General features: G+C 41.4%; 1 protein-coding gene across 11 annotated transcripts in view; it reads left to right on the forward strand.

Annotated features, from left to right (window-relative positions):
- LOC110950830 (protein prune homolog 2-like) overlaps positions 1-16475 on the forward strand; it is a 188370-nt gene that overhangs the window by 14449 nt on the left and 157446 nt on the right. For all 11 annotated transcript variants that reach the window (XR_007943403.1, XR_007943404.1, XM_051951058.1 and 8 more), the window contains exons 7-9: positions 9945-10094; positions 10348-10679; positions 11620-15177. Coding sequence is in view for 9 of the 11 variants with exons in the window: in XM_051951058.1 (XP_051807018.1) it covers positions 9945-10094; positions 10348-10679; positions 11620-15177 (4040 nt within the window). In the remaining 2 variants the exon portion in view is untranslated. The remainder of the gene's footprint in view (positions 1-9944; positions 10095-10347; positions 10680-11619; positions 15178-16475) is intronic.

The raw sequence follows: 16475 nt of genomic DNA on the forward strand, positions 1-16475 counted from the left end.
CTTCACATTTGCAATCGCACACCCTCTCACAGGGTGCTTTAAGCCTTTAAGTCTACCCCTTGCTTTTCTCCCTGCTGCAACCTCTAATGTGTTCGCTCCTCCCCACACCCAAAACCACCACCCCCCCTCAAAAAAAAGAAAAAAAATCATTCATTATTTCTTTTATATCTCCTTCTCACTTCCAAAGCCCATTTTTCTCAGCGGCTGCCTAGCGTGCGGTATTAGGCTATGTGTAAAATAAATGATGTCTGTAGCCGTAGGGGTATGGCTCTGCCTCCCCAGAAAACTACCTAACGTCCAAGGAACATTAAACACCCAGATCCTCGTTTAGCGAATAAATAACCATTCATTTGAATGGCTTTGTCTGTGTGTGTGCGCACCGGACTTTCTGTGCATATTTTACCAGCGCTGTGCCTACATGCTGAGTGTCAGGAGGGAGAGAGAGAGAGAGAGAGGGAGAGATGTAGAGAGAGAGGGAGAGAAAAAGGGCCCATTAAAGACTTAATATAGAATAAATGGCCAGGGGCCTGTGTGTCGCCAGCAGACCCCAACTCCACAGCGTCATGGTGGGTTACTAATGACCTGCGATCGGGCTCCAAAATGAACTCCTTATATGCATGTCATTTGCAGTGTGTATATATTTATATATTATTTTTAATTGTGTTTGAAAAGAGAGTAAAACGGTATGAGAGTCATTTATCGAGGGGGCTTAGGGAAGTTCTGCCTTAAATGATTCTTTCCAGAAAACTAAATAAATTAGATTCAATTAGTCTTTAATGGTTTATGTGCTATGTGTTTGTCAAAGTGTGGTCTGTGTGTGTGCGGTAGCAGTTAAAGAGGACAGAGTTAGATTTTGAGTTAAAAAAAATGGCGGTGATTGCCTAGTTAGCAGAAGAAAAAGCTTGTGGTGTGTGGTGTAACGATATGGACACATCGTATAGGCTGACTAATGTATTTTTGTACACTGTACAAACACACATTAGTCAGTCTGGGTGCTCTTCTATTATGGAAGAGTAAAGTGCAAATGAAATGAGTTTTCGTCTTTCGGAATCACTACAGTTGAAACTGTAAAGGCAAATATTTCTGTCAGTTTCTCAAACAATATTTCAACGTTTGACTAGAGTTGCACAAAAAGCGAGAACACATCATGAAAAAGTTTCCCTCACTGCTGCAGAAGAGTAACAATTACATGAATATATCTGTGAGACAATACTTTGTAACTCCCAATCTGCAAACAGCTTTAGTGAATGTATCATATTACATATAATTTTCACAGTGGAGATAAAGATGTATAAGCAGTGAATCCCCGTCAGCTTTGCCTCACTGTGCATTCTAAATATTGTTGTTTTTGGTCTGTCAGTCGTCTGCCTGCTCCTTAAGAATGATACTTACGTAGCAGCAGCAATTGCTCCTTTTTATTTATTGTTTAGTTCATACTGCACATATTTCAAGTTAGTTCAAGTTTTTCTGCCCTTGTTCCTACAACGGCATCTCATCCGAGCATGTTCCTTTATTGACAGAGTCTGTGCATGAGGGATCAGCTCATTTCTGCTTGCATTATATCTGATTCCAGGAGACTGAATATGAAAGCTTCCAGTGACTGAAGCTGTTACTTTGATGCTCTGTCTGTTCCTCTTGTCCTAATCCACATCAAAAATCCACAGGACCGCTATGTAAAGTTGAACTGTCTAATTCAACACACAAACAGAAATTACTTGATAAGAAATTATGATTCTATTTAAAATGAACAAATATGAGAGTAAGCCAGCAGTCAAAAAGAAAAACCTCCATTCTTCAAATGCACTGTAACTGGGAAGCAACGATCATAGACACCTATTGTCACATATTACAAAAAAAATGCAGGAAACAAAGCAATGAACTTACTATATGAATGTAAAATAAACTTAATCTAATCCCTATATACTGAAAAACTTTCTTTTGATTTCCTTTAAAATGCATGGAAGCTGGACTTGTAGTCGTACATTTTAATTAGTCAAGCTTGAGCTTAAAGCATTTAGACTGAATCTGTTTCTAAGATGCTAAATCTGAATAAAATTTTAAACATCACAGTGCATCAGTTTCAATACTTTTAAGTTTGAGCACATGAAGCACATGCTTTATAATAGAAGTCTGTCTTAGTTGTAGTGGCCACACCTATTGAAGAGTGCATGTTCTGAGGTGGTACAGTGGTATGAGGAGGAAGAGGCAAAAATGCAGCTATTAGTCTAGTGCCTTGCTCAGTGGTACACAGTTGTTGTGTATCGTCACCTGTACTTGTGTAAGACATGAAAGTTGGTGGCTGAGTTGGTACAGAGAAGTTTGGAGGCTTCGTGCAACATTTGTACAGAGCCTAAATTTATGAACACAAACCACAATAAAAACACATTATTCACATATTCATGCCAGCGAGTGTGTGTGTTTGAGTTTTTCATAGCTCAGAAATTAGCGCTGGCAGATGAAGCTTCGGTCGGATGAAGAGTTGTCATGCTGTGGAGTTGATGAACTGTGGGAAGGACAGGAGCCCACAGCCACACACACACACACCAAACACACACACACAGCCATGAATATGTGAATAATGTTTTTTGCATGCGTTAATATGGACATCTAAGTATTTCAATATGCTTTATAGTTCTTTGTCTGCTTTCCTTGAAGCTGCTTCGCTTTCTTTGCTCTCTTCCTCCAGTAGACAGCCGAGAGGGAGAAAGCTTGCGTTTTTGTTTGACCTCTTGCAAAAACACACAACTCCAGTGTTTCAACATGATTCAATAATAATTTAATGATGATTGTTTTCTGTGTGGTAAACAAAATCAATCATCTTTTGCTCTGTGTGAGTGTGACCACTGTAACTGTGTTTGTGGTTGTGTACATCTCAGTGTCTCCATCCATCCGTTGTCTGCCACTAATCCAAAGGCGGGTTACATGAGGTTAAGCAAGTTGGTGCCAGTAGAGATTTAAACTGATCCACCATGGCATTAAAACCTCTGACAGGTGAAGTGTGTAACATTGACAATGTACATGTGACAGTGAAATGTTCTGCAGGGAAAACTTGGGTCCTGCCATTCATGTGGATGTTGTTTTGACATCTAACACCAACTTAAACATCATACACCCCCTAATCCGATCAAGTATCTGTGGGATTCACTTAAACAACCCTGCACCCCACATGACCTAAAGCTTCCACTGGCAACATCCCAGTACCAGACACCAGAGGACCCCCCAAAGGTCCATGCCCCAGTAGGTTGGAGCTGTTTATGCAGTATGAAGGGGATCTACACAGTAATAAGGAGGGGGTTTTAATGATGTGGCTGATTGGTATAATGTCTCTGTGGTATGCATCTAGTCTGAGGTGTTCTTCTGCCTCGATGTGCTGGAAAACCCACTAAAGGACCTTTCTTCTGTTCAGTTGGTTTTCTCAAAATATCTGCGCTCTCTACCTTGTTTCAGAGTGAGCCCAGCCACCCTACAGAGCTCTGCTAATTTTGACTATTTGGTTGCAAAATTTCATTCCTTCTGTTTCGATCCAGAACTCAAGATCATTGGTAGGAGCTGGATCATAAGTTGAGTGATGAATTGAAAGCTTTACCTTTCGGCTCACCTCCATTTTCAATGTCAACTTTGCTTCTGATGCCACACCAGTCCATCCGTCAGTATTATGCTCTATTTTAACCTCACTCATGAATAATAACTTTATTTGGGGTACCAACCCACTCGAGCCCTGAAGGAGCACCCTTACGTTTAGAAGTGCTGTCTCTCATCCCAGCTGCTTCACGTTTGACTGCAAATCACCTCAGTGTGTCGTGATCTGATGAAGCAAACAGAACCACATCATCTGTAAACACCAGAGCAGCAATTCTAAGGTCCTAAAAGCTGGCTGCGCCTTAAGATCCCGGTCGTGAAAATCATAAACCAAATCATCGACGAGAGCTCAACCCTGATGGAGCCCAACACCTGCTGATACAGTATTGCATACGAGTGAACATTATTTTGCATGTTCTTTAATTGATTTAATGTTTTGCGGTGTTGTCAGGTTTGTTTGTTCTCTTCTTTCTGACAGTGCGTGTGCATGTGTCCATCTCCTCGTCTGAGCTGTGCTTTAGGTTTCATTTTGATGACGTTGATTGTCTCTAATGCGTTGTTTGTTCACAGTCCTCCGGCCCTTCTGTTTGTTTATGCAGGGCCAGTTTTGCCCTACGCCACTTGCACAAATAATTATGCTCGCTAATGAAGGGGCCCGCAGCCACGGCACTCAGTAAATGCCTTTCTGATGAGAGTCACTAGGAGACAGCAGGTGCAGGGTGGGCCTCCCAGGGACTAAGATTGAGGACCAGGAAGCCATGGTGCCCCGCCCCTCCATCCCTCTATTACTCCCCCCGAGTTTCTGGTTCTTTCTTTCTTGCACCGCAGTGATTTTCTTGATGAAGACGTTTTAAAAAAATACATATGGCGTTAGCTGTGTCAAACTGTCAAACCCAAATATTCCAATTTGAAATATGCATGTATGAACATTATTTTCTACTTACGCATCCTGGGATTTGGTGAGTTTCTAACTCAGTTTTGTATTATGTTGTGGCTTCTTACATGGTAATACTCTCATGGTATAAACACAACGTTTTCCAAGATACATATTTTGATGTAAATTTGTTCATAGTGTTTGTTTCATGTACGAAAATATTGCATTTATTTAAACAAGTTTGGAAAACTGCCGCACAAGGCCATCATAATATATCTTTAGTATCGAGCGCTGATGTTCTTCTGAAGAAGCAAGAATCTCCTGATTCTTTCTCTTCCCCCATTTTCATTCTCCCCCTGTGGCTTCCTCAGGCTTTGAGGGCAAACAAATAAACAAAACAAAACATTTATAGACTCAGTGCTTGCATCTTGGCCCCCAAATCCCCGCACTTAGAGCTGAGTGAATGAAGCATGTGGAGAAGGCCCATATGAGATAGACAGAGACATTTGGGTTTCTTTCTCTGCAAACTTTCATACCACCCTCCCCTTTTCCCTCTGTCTCTCCAAAAACTTCATAAGCAGTAATACTCATGTGTACATGTGAGTGTGTGTGAAGGGGGCTGTTGGTATGTGAGCACGTGTGTGTGTGAGTACAGCAGCGTGTGTGTGTGTGTGTGTGTGCGCCAAGTAGTGGTATATGCTGCACATGTGTGCGTGCATTTGAATGTGTGTGTTTGAGCAGGGTGGTGTCAGCTCGCTCCTTGCCACCCCATTTACTGTAGCTGTACCGCTGTGATCACAGACAGATGTATAAATCAAACCTCGCTTGATGGATTCATCAGGGTGGCGAAACGATCGCCTGAGAAGAACTCGCAACTCTCTTAGCATTCTGTGTTCTGACGGAAAGGGTATGCAAAGAGCCTAAATGGATGAACGCTTGATTAATTCTTTGCCGGAGATGTTGGCGACAGCAGGAAATGTGTTTTTGCTTTGACTGTGTTTGCACGGGAATTTACGCACGCGGGGCGTGAGTTATGAGGCCTGAGTTTTGTACCTAAGGCTATTGTGCATAATGACGGCAGGTTGGGAGAACTGCAAGCAGCCGCTAAAGACTTGCTACCTGTGGAGCAAAGACAACCAATGAGAGCGGGAGGGAGTGTGTGTGTGTGTGTCGGGTGTATGGATTAGGGCCTTGTGTGGGAGAAAGATGAAGCTGCAAACTGTGCGAGCAAGATATGAAAAAGCAAAGTGTGACAGAAAAACAAGGAGACAGGTGATTGAGAGAAAAAAAAAGATTTGTACAGGAAACATTAAAAAAGTTGAGGCCAAAACAAAAACAAAATAACAGCGCAAAGCAACAGACACAGTTACACTGAAAGGATACACACATATTCCCTTTTAAACTAAAAAGTTGTAAAATATATGATCCTGAACAAGGGTTTGACCTGCTTTTGACTCTTAATAATATCAATCAGGACAAACACCTGATCCTAAAGCATGTGGATTGTCCCTGCAGTTGTTACTAAATGCAAATTGCAAACTTTTGTTTTCACCAGCAAATGGTGCAGAATTATGGTGCAGAATTTTGGTGCTCTTTGTTGATTGTTTCTATCTGTATTTATCACTTCACGGAAAATTTAAGGGGAAGAAATACTGTTTAAAGGAGACACATCCAGAAATTCTTCATTGGGGAAGCCAGATGGAGCAATGAAAAACCAAACATGAAAACCAAAAGCTCAAACTGAATTTCATGAATTCTACTGTACTGTTGTATATGGAATCATTAATAACTACCTTATCTGAATATGAGACTTAAGGAACTAATTGTCTGATGTACATTGACTAACACAGGTGGATTTATCATTTTGGTTCTGTGCTTCAAGACAGAACAGGAGAGAAGACACTGCATTGTATTAGGGGGGAAAATGTAAAAAGACATCCATGTTTTTAATTATTATTATTTAAACACTGAAAATTCTGAGTGGGACAATAATTTAGCTAAACACAACATCTTAAGATTTAACAAATTGTGTATTCATTGTTACTAGGCTCTGTGTTGTTGTAGTTTGATAGTTAGAGATTAGGGAGGTCACATTCTGTAACACATTTATGCACGCAGTAATATCACTGCTGTGAAATGGAAACATCTGACTGATGAAGACAAACTTGACATGACCCAAAAATATTTAGACTATTTGGATGTTACAGTTTCAGTGGATAAACTTGACCTATCAGATCTGGGATGGCCTCCCCTGCTATTCTAATGCAGTACACTTTTTCAGTGAATATCTCCCAACCCGGGCCTGCTGTTTGTTGTTTGTGCACAATCCTTGTTCCATTAATGGGGAAAAAAGCAAAACACACAAAGTGGCTCAGACTTCACACCACTATTCCAGCGTGTCTCGTGCATGATCAAGCTCGTGCACAGTTCACACTCATGGATCTTTCTCCAGAATCACAGCCTCCACCTTTAATGCAGTCCCTTGCTTACAATGAAAATGAGCAGAAATCATGAGAAATATCTTTAAATATGGAAAACTTTCACATTTCTCAGTGGATTCTGCAGTTGTCAGCACTTACTACCACACGTTCACACTAACAAAGTTTCTTCTATACCAAAACAAAGACCGGTCAGAGTATGTTCACGCTGTCGGCATCATGAACGTCAGTTTTCCAGAGGTGTATAGACTGATTTAAATCATTCGCTGTCTGTGTACATTTTCAGTCCTCCAGGTCATGGTAATAGTAAGAGCTTAAGTAAAAAGTAACTGCATTTCTCTTTTTGAGTCTTAAAGTATCACCTCATTATACCAAAAACCTTTCTTTGGGATGAGGTGATGGGAGGTTGGAAGGGAAGCGAGATGTCCTCAGAAACCAAGAAGTGAACCCCAGTTGCTTCTTACTAAAGTTTCTCTTCCATTAAGTTTTTGTTGCTTTGCCTGTTTTCTACAGTGACCCTAAGAATTCAGTGTCCTGACCCTTAAGAAAAACCATCAAAATAAAGACAACACAGGCAAACACTGAAGACGCCTTTGCTGGTTTTACATCAAATGTGCAGCGTTTAAAGATGATAAACACAAATATGGAAACATGCTGCAAAAACAAAGAAAAAACTCAATTCAGAGACATTGCAGAGTTAAAAGCACATGCCTGATATCTGAATCAAGTAACAAAAATGTTTGAACAGCATCATTTTTTTATTTTCCAAAACCAAATAGCCTTTCTGTAACTTCATGGATCACTATGGCAACAATAAGCATGTTCGAGCTGTCCTCTTCACTTCTATGTGCAGTATTTCTATATTTGTTTGCATCTCTTTACATCAGTTTTTCTAAAAGCAGTGTGTGATGTCTAATTGGTAAAGATTAGCTTGCTCTAGGTTGTGTTTTATCCTTTTGCTTATTAAGCTGCACCACAGTTTTCTCTTATTTTGTCAGAACCTCAAAGTAGAGGTAAGAATTTATTGTCACTACAGATAAAATTTTGTAATCACTGCCCTTAAATATAAATTAATCCAAGTGCCTTGTCTCAGCGACTACTTATTTTTTAGATGCTCATCATTTCCAAATGAAGTGACATTTCAGAACTGAAAACATGTTTTCTGACTGATGCTAAGTGACAATAGTCCTTATTTTCTACTTTTTTGTAGCTCATCTGAAGTGCCAATGACGAAACGGACACATTAACGGCATATTTTTCTCAGATAATGTCTGAAAAATGAAAAGTTAATATTCAAAATAGAACCTTGTGTCAGTCAGCTGTCAAAAAAACAGGGAAGTTAATAAAAAGTAGGTAAAATTAAATGTTTAGAAGGAAACGCTTTGTTTGAGTTATCTCAACTACCCAGAAGCTCAGTAAATGAGACGCAGGTTTTTGTGTCTGGATCCTAAGGTTCTTGCAGACAGTTAGCAAGTAGATTTCATAGCTAACATGTTGATAATTTATAAGAAAAGGCAATCTGTGTATCTGGGGGTGGCAGAGGGAGGAGGAGGAGGGGCAGGCAATATGAGTAGTAATTTACTCAGTTAAGAGCCAAATGGCAGACAGACTGTCGCCCTGCATGTTATCGCAGAGATTTGCACTCTGCTCGTTTTCTCGCTATATTTCCCTGCCCGTGTGTGTGTGTGTGTGTGAGAGTATGTTTGTGTGTAGTTTTGTGTGCATATGCGCACAGTTGGGTAGTAGCTTTAGAGTGCCAGCATTATCTGAACATTTCTGTGTATATTGTACTGTAAATGATGAAGTCTTTATTGCTTTACTACCTCTCATATGTGTACATACTGCTCCATGTTTGTTCATAAACTGAGATTACAGTAGATGACTGTAGGTGGATTTATTTATGGCTGCATGTGTTGGAGTTAGTATGTGCGTTTTACTTGTGTGTTTGTACTCATGTGAATGAATATGTGTGTTTTAACGAATCTTGGGAGGCTTCATTGCACTCATCAGGATATCAGTGTTGAGAAATGGCAGTGTCACTGCAGTGACAGTTGTGTGTGTGTGTTACGATTGATGGGCCTGAGCCTGACAGCAGCCATATTGTGGAGCGAGAGAAGGATGGAGGGATGGAGAGAGGAACAGGGGGAGGAGTATTGTAGCCCCCTCATCCTCACAGGTTAATATTGACACAGCCTGGGCAGATACAGTGCCTGAAGCGCTCATCAATCACTTTCAGTGGACCCATACAAATACACTCTTATACACACTCCCGCTCTGGCGATGAGAAGGACCACACACACTACATCATTACACATCTAACACTGCAGGAACACTGTGCATGACAAAAAACACATGTTCAAACATCACTGGCCTGTTTGGAGAAGTGAACATGACAAGAAATAGGTTTTATGAATGCCAAACACACACACATGAATATCAAACTTCCTCTATTGGATTTGCCATACAGATCTCTTTTGTTTTAAAAGTTCTACTTAAATAAGCACAACAACAATTTTGAGAACTTCACAAAACAAACAGTTGTACAGCAAATCTAGATTAATCAAGCAAATATGTTTTCAAAAGTACCACTTTGCACACTTTATGCGTAACCCTGCGTAGCAAATTATGGTTGCCATAAGATTGTTGTTAATCATTTCAGAGAGAAAGAAAAAACAAGTTCCCTTGACAAACAAAACAATTAATTAATGCAACTTTCCATCCATCAATCATTGTGCGTGTCACTGAATTACCATAATCTGTGCATGGTGGCTGTTTTAAGAGCAAACAGTTAATTTCTAAACTATAAATCACAAAGTGTCTCTCTACCCCTCTGTGCGCTTTGACAGCTTCGTCTCTCATTGTTGCAGATGAAGTCTTACTTGAAACCACTTCAGTTTTACTAAATTCAATTAAATTAAATCATATGTGCAATGAAAGCCAGAGTCTAACAAAGTGTCCCATAGAGATGTAACCAAAATGTTAGGAAATGTTTGTTATTGTTTTAGGGCAATGTAACAAAATGTAATGTTTGTCATTGTGTTTCCCACTTTTAGGACTGGCATGGTTATGTGGATACGCTGAAATCATTCACTCATAGCCATGGATACGACAGTCTTGTGGTTCTCTTGTCCATCTGTGATACAGTTCATCATCCCCGCCAGCAGGTGGTGGTCTACTCAAGCAACACAGATATCTTAAACCAGGTAAATCAGCTGAGAGAACACTGAACAGACATCTATGTCAAGACTAAAGTACTTCTTTGTTAGAAAAAGCAATGTAGAAATGCTTTTTTTCCATTAGATTGTTTCTATTTTTAATCTTCCTTAACCCTAAGATAAAATATATCCTGTGATCAACACAAGGTTTGTGGAGAGGACTAAATGTGGGGATGCTTTTTTCTCTAAACAAGTCATATAGGACAGGAAGGGCATTAAAATAACATGACTGTCATTCCAGATTTGCTCTGAGTTGGAAGAGTCCTCCAGCTGGTCTCTGTCTGGTGAACTGGATCCTAGTGAGGGTCTTCAGGTCTACCACATTCCTATAAACACCTCGGCTTCCTCCGGTACTCCTCCGCTGCTGGAGGAAGAGATCCGAGGCATCCTTCAGGACTTCATCGACCGGCGGAGTTCTGTATTAGCTTGCCACCCGAGCAGTAGGACGTCTTCCACAGAGGGAGTAGCAGGCAGCGTGGAGTTCTCCCAGGGATCATCTGGTATCAATGACATGGATGGTTCTGACATAGAGAGAACCGATGGAGGCAATGGAGATGTGGTGGCAATAGCAAGGTAAAAAATGTGTGTTTCACAGAAGTAGAAGAGCCTCAAGGAAAGTTTTGGGGTTCTTCACCTTTGGCACTGTGGAGGAAGCTTCAAAATGCTTCAATATGGCCCTTCCTTCATACCCCAAACATAACAAAAACTATTAGACAATGTTTAAAATGTTTCTGAAAAAAGTAGAGAGACTTTTTGTACATTTTGTCAAATAGGGAGGTTGGCATTAGTGTCAAGTTATTTGCACACAGATCTGTACACACAAAGTCTGACACAATTTGCAAATATATTCAAAGCCTACCTCTGAACCGTGCATCAAAAATATCTCTTAATATTGTTCAGAAGAGCTCCATAATTTACCACCAAAACACTATAACCCTTAAATATTTCTTCAGTATGTTTTTTATTTGTTGGTGATGAAAAAAATGGTTGTGACTTCAAATAATGACTTCTCTCTATTATGTTTTTAAAATATCATTTCTGCCACAACAATAACACTGAGTTTTGACTTTGTCTTGCAGAGTACATAAAGATTCTGTATATTTTATAAATATTGCAATTTTCAAAAAATGTTTTATGTTGCATTAAAATAAAGCATTAAAATACCGTCTGTCTTGAAATTCAGAGAGATTTTATTAGATGCATTTGAAATATTTTTTAAAGATAAAACAAATCAGATCCTACATGTGAGCTAGGCCTACACAATGCCATGAAAAAGTCCTCCAGAAATCTATTTTAATAAGGTTCCTCCAACAACTTGAAGGTTCTTCCAGGACCCCCCCATGCAAGCAAAGTTTGTTAAATATCTCCAGAGTTCCTTGAGGCTCTCTGACTACAAAGAGAACAGTTTTATTTTGTCCACTGCCAGTGAAACTCTTGAAACTACATATTCATTATTCATGATTTTAAGATTAAACATTGAATGCAGTGACAGTGTTGTTTTCTCTGTCAACAGGGTGATGGCAGATGCTGAAGAGGACACAGGAGGTGTAGGAGTCAGTGCTGGTGGGGAACTAGTAAGCCCTGACAGTGGGATGACAACCATTCGTAGCAGCCGGTCCTCCAAGGAGAGTTCAGTGTTTCTCAGTGATGACAGTCCAGTTGGTGAAGTTATAGCAGGTGGAGGTCCAGCAGCAGGACCAGTAGGACTCTTCCTCAGAAACCCCTCTCCTCTGGGGTTGTCGTCTCTCTCTCCTCCTGTTCCACCTGAGAGGAGGAAACACCGCTCCAGCAGAAATAGGAGTGACAACTTTGACCTGTTTAGTTTTGATCCATTACATAGCAGCGAGCACTCCATGCCAACAGGAGGGGAACTGCCACATTCTGGAGACAGAGGAGATGAAGGCGAAAGAAGAGCAGGGAGCTCGAGCCTATCAGAGCTCGAAGAGTTAAGCCTGCTAGATTTCTCTGCTTCAAACTCTTTAGGAGGGCTTGAAAGTGGAAATTCCTTAAATGATCACCATGGTCAAATCCATGGGAATGAGATGATTGACACTGTAGTTCCACCAACCCCAGTCAACAGCTTGGTAGGTAGCCGCCCGCCCAGCAGTTGTGGGGTCAGGTTCTTCCCAGAAGATGTAGTTGAAAGAATCAATGGCCTTCAACACAAAGACAGTGTCTCATCATCCTTGTCAGAGACATGGGATGAACTTGGCTTTGACACACAAGGAACATTATCTTCAAGTGATAATATTGCCTGGAATAGGCTCAAAGACTCTGAGAGCCCCCAGAATATTGTCGAAGAAGTTAGAGGCAAAGACTCTCTTAGGGACCCAACAGAAACAGAAAGGAGAGAGGAGATCTTGAAGTTGGAGAATGCCCACCAGAAGGGAAAGAGCCTTGAACCCCAGCTTAGTCTGATAACTGAGCAAACTGAATCATATGGCAACTGGAACCCAGAGTCTATAGTAACAGATCAGTGGAACCCTGTTTCTTTGGCTGATCTACAACTAACACCACCAGAGGATGAAGTAACTAGAAAATGGAAAGCCAGTATCATTGCAGCAAAAGAAAGAACCTCATCTTTGTCAAGTAAGAAAACAATCCTAAACACTTTAACACCAGATACATCAAAAGAGGAAGACGAAGGGGTTCAAGGAAAAAAACGAGACCTACAGATGGAGGTCTTGGATTTCTGGACATACTCAGCTCAGAAGGGATTTCTCAAATCTGAAAGCAGAACCACCACATCTGTCCCTGAATCACTAGATATGTGGAATATGACAATCCGGGATGACAGTCTGTCACCTCTCACAACCCCCGACAACTTGTCCGAAAACTCAGGTTCCTTGTGTGGTCTGAATCCAAATATTAGGAGTGGCACATCCGTTGAAAGTCCAGTGGGATATGGTGGAATGGAGATGTGGAACACCACCATACAGGAAGACAGCTCTTCCACAGTAACAAGCCCAGAAGGACCTGAAAATGGAAAGGACCTTAGTTACATGGGATCCTTGGATGCCAGTGATTCTCTTGAGACACATGCGAGAAAACAAGTAGAAGACAAAGTTTTAGAGGAAGAAAGTGGCCCGTGTGCAGTAATTAATCAGACACTTGATGAAGTTGGGTGGAGAAGTAATGAACACAATGTGCAAATAGTCATAGAGGCTGTAGAAGGTGGAGCAGAGGGTGAAGAAACAGGGGACGATGACCTGCAGAGTGTTCAGAGCCAACAGTCCATCTCACAGAAATCGGCATCTGAAAAAGAGACTTCTTCCTACCAAGGTGTTGACATGTTGGACTTAACTGTCCAAGGCATGGTCACTTCCACCTCTGAATATGACAACGTAGGAGCTGGTACATGGAGCCTGACATCTTCCCCTGACACTTATGCTAGCCCCGTAGCAGACATGGTAGAGTTAGAGGGGGAATCCAGCCCTTTCATGGCTGTGGCCAAACCTATTCAGATAGATGAGAGGCAAATTCAATGTCAGGAGGCTGATCCGATGAGAAAAATCGAAGACAGAGCAGTAACAGATAGAGAGCAGCTGGCCAACCAAGTGTTCCTGTTTGAGGGAACTAGTGATTTGGGTCACATAACCAGGAGTTGGGGAAGTTCAGTTGAGAGTAAGTATGACAACAAAAGCAGAGCAGAATCAGAGGAGGTTGACTGGATAGAGCAACAGAATGATCGTTCCCCATTTGTTCTGGTGGACTCCTCCTACGTCACTCAGCAAATTTCAGAAAGTCCAGAGACAGCTGCTGATCAGTCAATCAAAATGGCCCACAATCAAGATGAGCCTGCTTTTGAAAGCCAATGGAGTGCGAACAAAGAGAGCAATGGAAATGTGGAGGGCAAAATAACACAAGCTGCATCTCTGAGCTCTAGCCCAGGTGTTGAGGGAGACACACAAAACAGTCCTGACAGTCTTCACACAGGTAGTCAAGATAAACATGGGTCCAGTTCTGACGGAGATTCATTCTCAGGCTTAGAAATGGAATACATTATTGTGTCTGGCACAGTGAAAGAAACCAAGAGAGAGTGGCATGATAGACCTAAACAAGCTGTCAGGCAATCAAAAGGAGCAAGAAAGATGGAGACGTTTAGCATGCTGTCCTATGCAGCCTCAGTACTGCAAAGTCAGGCCCAAAATGCACATCGAGATCACCAGGAGAACACACCGGAAAGCAGGCAAAGTGGTAGTGCAGATAAAGAGCAAAATCAAACCATCTTACCCACTCATCACCAAGCAAGTCTTGACAATGTCACTGAGTGCGACGTGGTGCCAGAAATAGTTAGATCTAGCCAATCAATAAGTCGCTCTGAAGGTTTTCATCACTCCGATTCAAGACAAACAGGTTTCAGTCAGTCACAAGGAGAAGAAAGAAACTATGACAACGAATCCAGCTTTCCAGCCCGAAGTGTGTCTCCATCGTTAAGATATCCATCAGACCACTTCCTGAAAACCAGAGAGGAAGTTTATGTCCATTCACAGATCTCAATGGAAGATTCAGATGAGGGTGGTCACTCACCATCTGCACCTCCACCGTGTCCTGCTTCCTTGGGTGACTTGCAAGTATGGGGGGGTCAGCTAACGAGACAGGACACGTCTCAAACCACATCTGAACAACAATCCCCTGTACTCACCAACAGTTCGGTCTCCCACACCAGCTCTCTGATTGGCACCCCAGTAAGTGAACTGTGTACTTCTACTGACAAAGGACTTGGATTACCATTTTCTGGAGATTTAATGGAAGAGGAGGAACAGGAAGAGGAAACTGATCTGGAGCACATAAGCCTCCCAACATGGACTTCAGAAGTACAACATGAGGCAGAAGAGAGACAGCAGTTGGGATCTTCTGACCTGCTGAGTTTTACAGAGGAGCTGATTGGAGGTTCTTCATTTCAGCAAACAGATTTACAAACAGGCCCAAACAGGGAGGAGTTTCTCCAAAACAGAGTGGATTACTACGATGGACAACCTATAAGGACTGATGATCGTGATAAGTGGTCTACTGAACAACAGAGTGGAGACTATGAAGAACCTCACGATAGTTATTCACCTGTTTTGAGGTAAGCAAAACACCAAAAATCCCATACTTAAGCCCTCTGCCCCAATGCAGCAGCAGAGATAGAATTTGTACTGATATGCGATCAGGAAAAATGTAAAAGCATCTTTGCAGCAATTTTGCTTTTGTCCATTGTAGTATTTTTTGTTCTCAGGCTGCTAACAGAAAGTGAGTGAACAGACACACTCACACACCTCCCCTCACTTTCCCTTAGTTCTATAGTGGGTTTTTCAGTCTCTACAGTTTTCTCAGTACAGTCCATCAGAGGAATACTAGCATCACTGAACAGACTGTCAGCATCGAGCTAGAGGGCTCTCCAGAGGAACTGAGTCTGGTGATCCATGTGTTTGTGTGTGCATGTGTGTTGGATGGATGACTGACGGAATGAATATCAGTGATAACAGGGATAGATTATGTGCTTGTAAATAATATGTAGTATACAGCATGTGTCAGAAAGAAACTAACTGCATGTGTGTGTGGGGTTTCTTGTGTTCAGCAAGAAGGTTTGATCTGCTGCTCTGCGTGTGTGTTTATAAATCTGTTTACGCCTCATTAAATATGCATTACCTGCCTCATTACAGCTGGAGCCCCACCATGGCTAATGGAAACAGCTCCCCTTGCTCTCTTACAAGGTGTTTGTGTGAGTGTATGTATGCAACTTTGTGTGGGAGTGTATGCATATGTAATCGCCGGGGCAGCAGAGAATAAAAGTTGTCCATGTAGCTTCAACTTTACATTAGCAAAGAGTGCATGAGTTATTTATGCGCGTTTGTCTTTGTGTAATTGTTTTTGTTTTTTTAAATATACTATATGTAAAGAGGCTAGCGCTGTTGTCCCACAGCTAAAAGATCCCTGATTTGTGTCCCATGCTGGGGCTTGGAATCTTTCTGTGTGGAGTTTGCGTGTTCTGCCTGTTCATACGTGGGTTTTCTCTGGTACTTATAAATTGTCTGTAGGTGTGAATGTGAGCGTGCTTGTTTGTCTCTATGTGTAGCCCTGTGATAGACTGATTACCTGTCCAGAATGTCCCCTGCCTTCATCCTGAGTCAGCTAGGATAGACTCCAGCCCCTCCGCAACCCTAATGAGGATTAAGCGTTTTATAGATAGTGGATGGGTGGATGTATATAAAGACTGTTTTTGATATCGCTGAAAATGGTTTTATATAAGTGAATGATTTTCAATATTAAGTTGTAGAGCAATAATCTTATTTCAATATTTTTTGACAGATTTAAACATTACTGCAAGAGTCCTGTGTAGTTTGTTTATCATCACTGAAAAACATACACAATGTATATACCCTC

The sequence above is a fragment of the Acanthochromis polyacanthus genome, chromosome 7, assembly GCF_021347895.1.
Source record: "Acanthochromis polyacanthus isolate Apoly-LR-REF ecotype Palm Island chromosome 7, KAUST_Apoly_ChrSc, whole genome shotgun sequence".
NCBI classification, from domain to species: domain Eukaryota; kingdom Metazoa; phylum Chordata; class Actinopteri; family Pomacentridae; genus Acanthochromis; species Acanthochromis polyacanthus.